The 632-nt window shown below is 58.9% G+C and overlaps 1 protein-coding gene across 4 annotated transcripts in view; it reads left to right on the top strand.

Annotated features, from left to right (window-relative positions):
* The first annotated feature begins 239 nt into the window (after positions 1–239).
* Positions 240–632, top strand: part of NOL4 (nucleolar protein 4) — a 195958-nt gene continuing 195565 nt past the window's right edge. For 3 of the 4 annotated variants that reach the window (XM_009881110.1, XM_009881109.1, XM_009881108.1), the window contains exon 1: positions 240–506. In XM_009881110.1, coding sequence (XP_009879412.1) covers positions 240–506 — 267 coding nt within the window. The remainder of the gene's footprint in view (positions 507–632) is intronic. The other variant, XM_009881112.1, reaches the window with a different exon arrangement.

Raw genomic sequence — 632 nt, 5'->3', positions numbered from 1 at the left:
AAAAAAAAAGAAAAAAAAAATCCGCCGGGATCTGCCTGCGCCGGGACCTCCTTCGCTCCGGCTCGGAGGTGGATGATGCATTTTTCATGAGCGCTGGGTGAACAGGTGCAAAGTGCGGCGGGGCGGCCCGGCCCCGCACCCCGGCCCGCTTCGGGGCGGCGTGTCCGTCCGTCCGTCCGTGTGTGTGTGTGTGTGCGCCCCGGAGTGTGTGCATGTGTGCGTGTGTGTACTAGGAGATTATGGAGAGCAGCGACCGGGACATGTACCGCCAGTTTCAAGACTGGTGTCTCAGGACTTACGGGGACTCAGGAAAAACCAAGACGGTGACCCGTAAAAAATACGACCGGATCGTCCAGCTCCTGAACGGCTCCGAGTCGAGCTCCACGGATAATGCCAAATTCAAATTCTGGGTCAAATCTAAAGGCTTCCAGCTCGGCAACTCGGACGAGGTCAGTGGTGGTGCTGGAGGAGGGAAGCAAGTGCTGTACGTGCCAGTCAAAACCACGGTTAGTAGAGAATTGTCTTCCTTGTTCTATGTCGGCCGCTGCAGCCCGCTCCGGGAGCGAGAGGCACAGGGGGAGCCGCAGCCACAGGTGGCTCCTTCCTCCCCTCTTCCCCCAAGTCCTCATCAC

This window comes from Charadrius vociferus, unplaced genomic scaffold (assembly GCF_000708025.1).
Source record: "Charadrius vociferus isolate BGI_N301 unplaced genomic scaffold, ASM70802v2 scaffold23, whole genome shotgun sequence".
In the NCBI taxonomy this organism is placed as follows: domain Eukaryota; kingdom Metazoa; phylum Chordata; class Aves; order Charadriiformes; family Charadriidae; genus Charadrius; species Charadrius vociferus.
The sequence above is the reverse complement of the archived record's forward strand: the minus strand, read 5'-3'. Positions and strand labels throughout refer to the sequence as shown.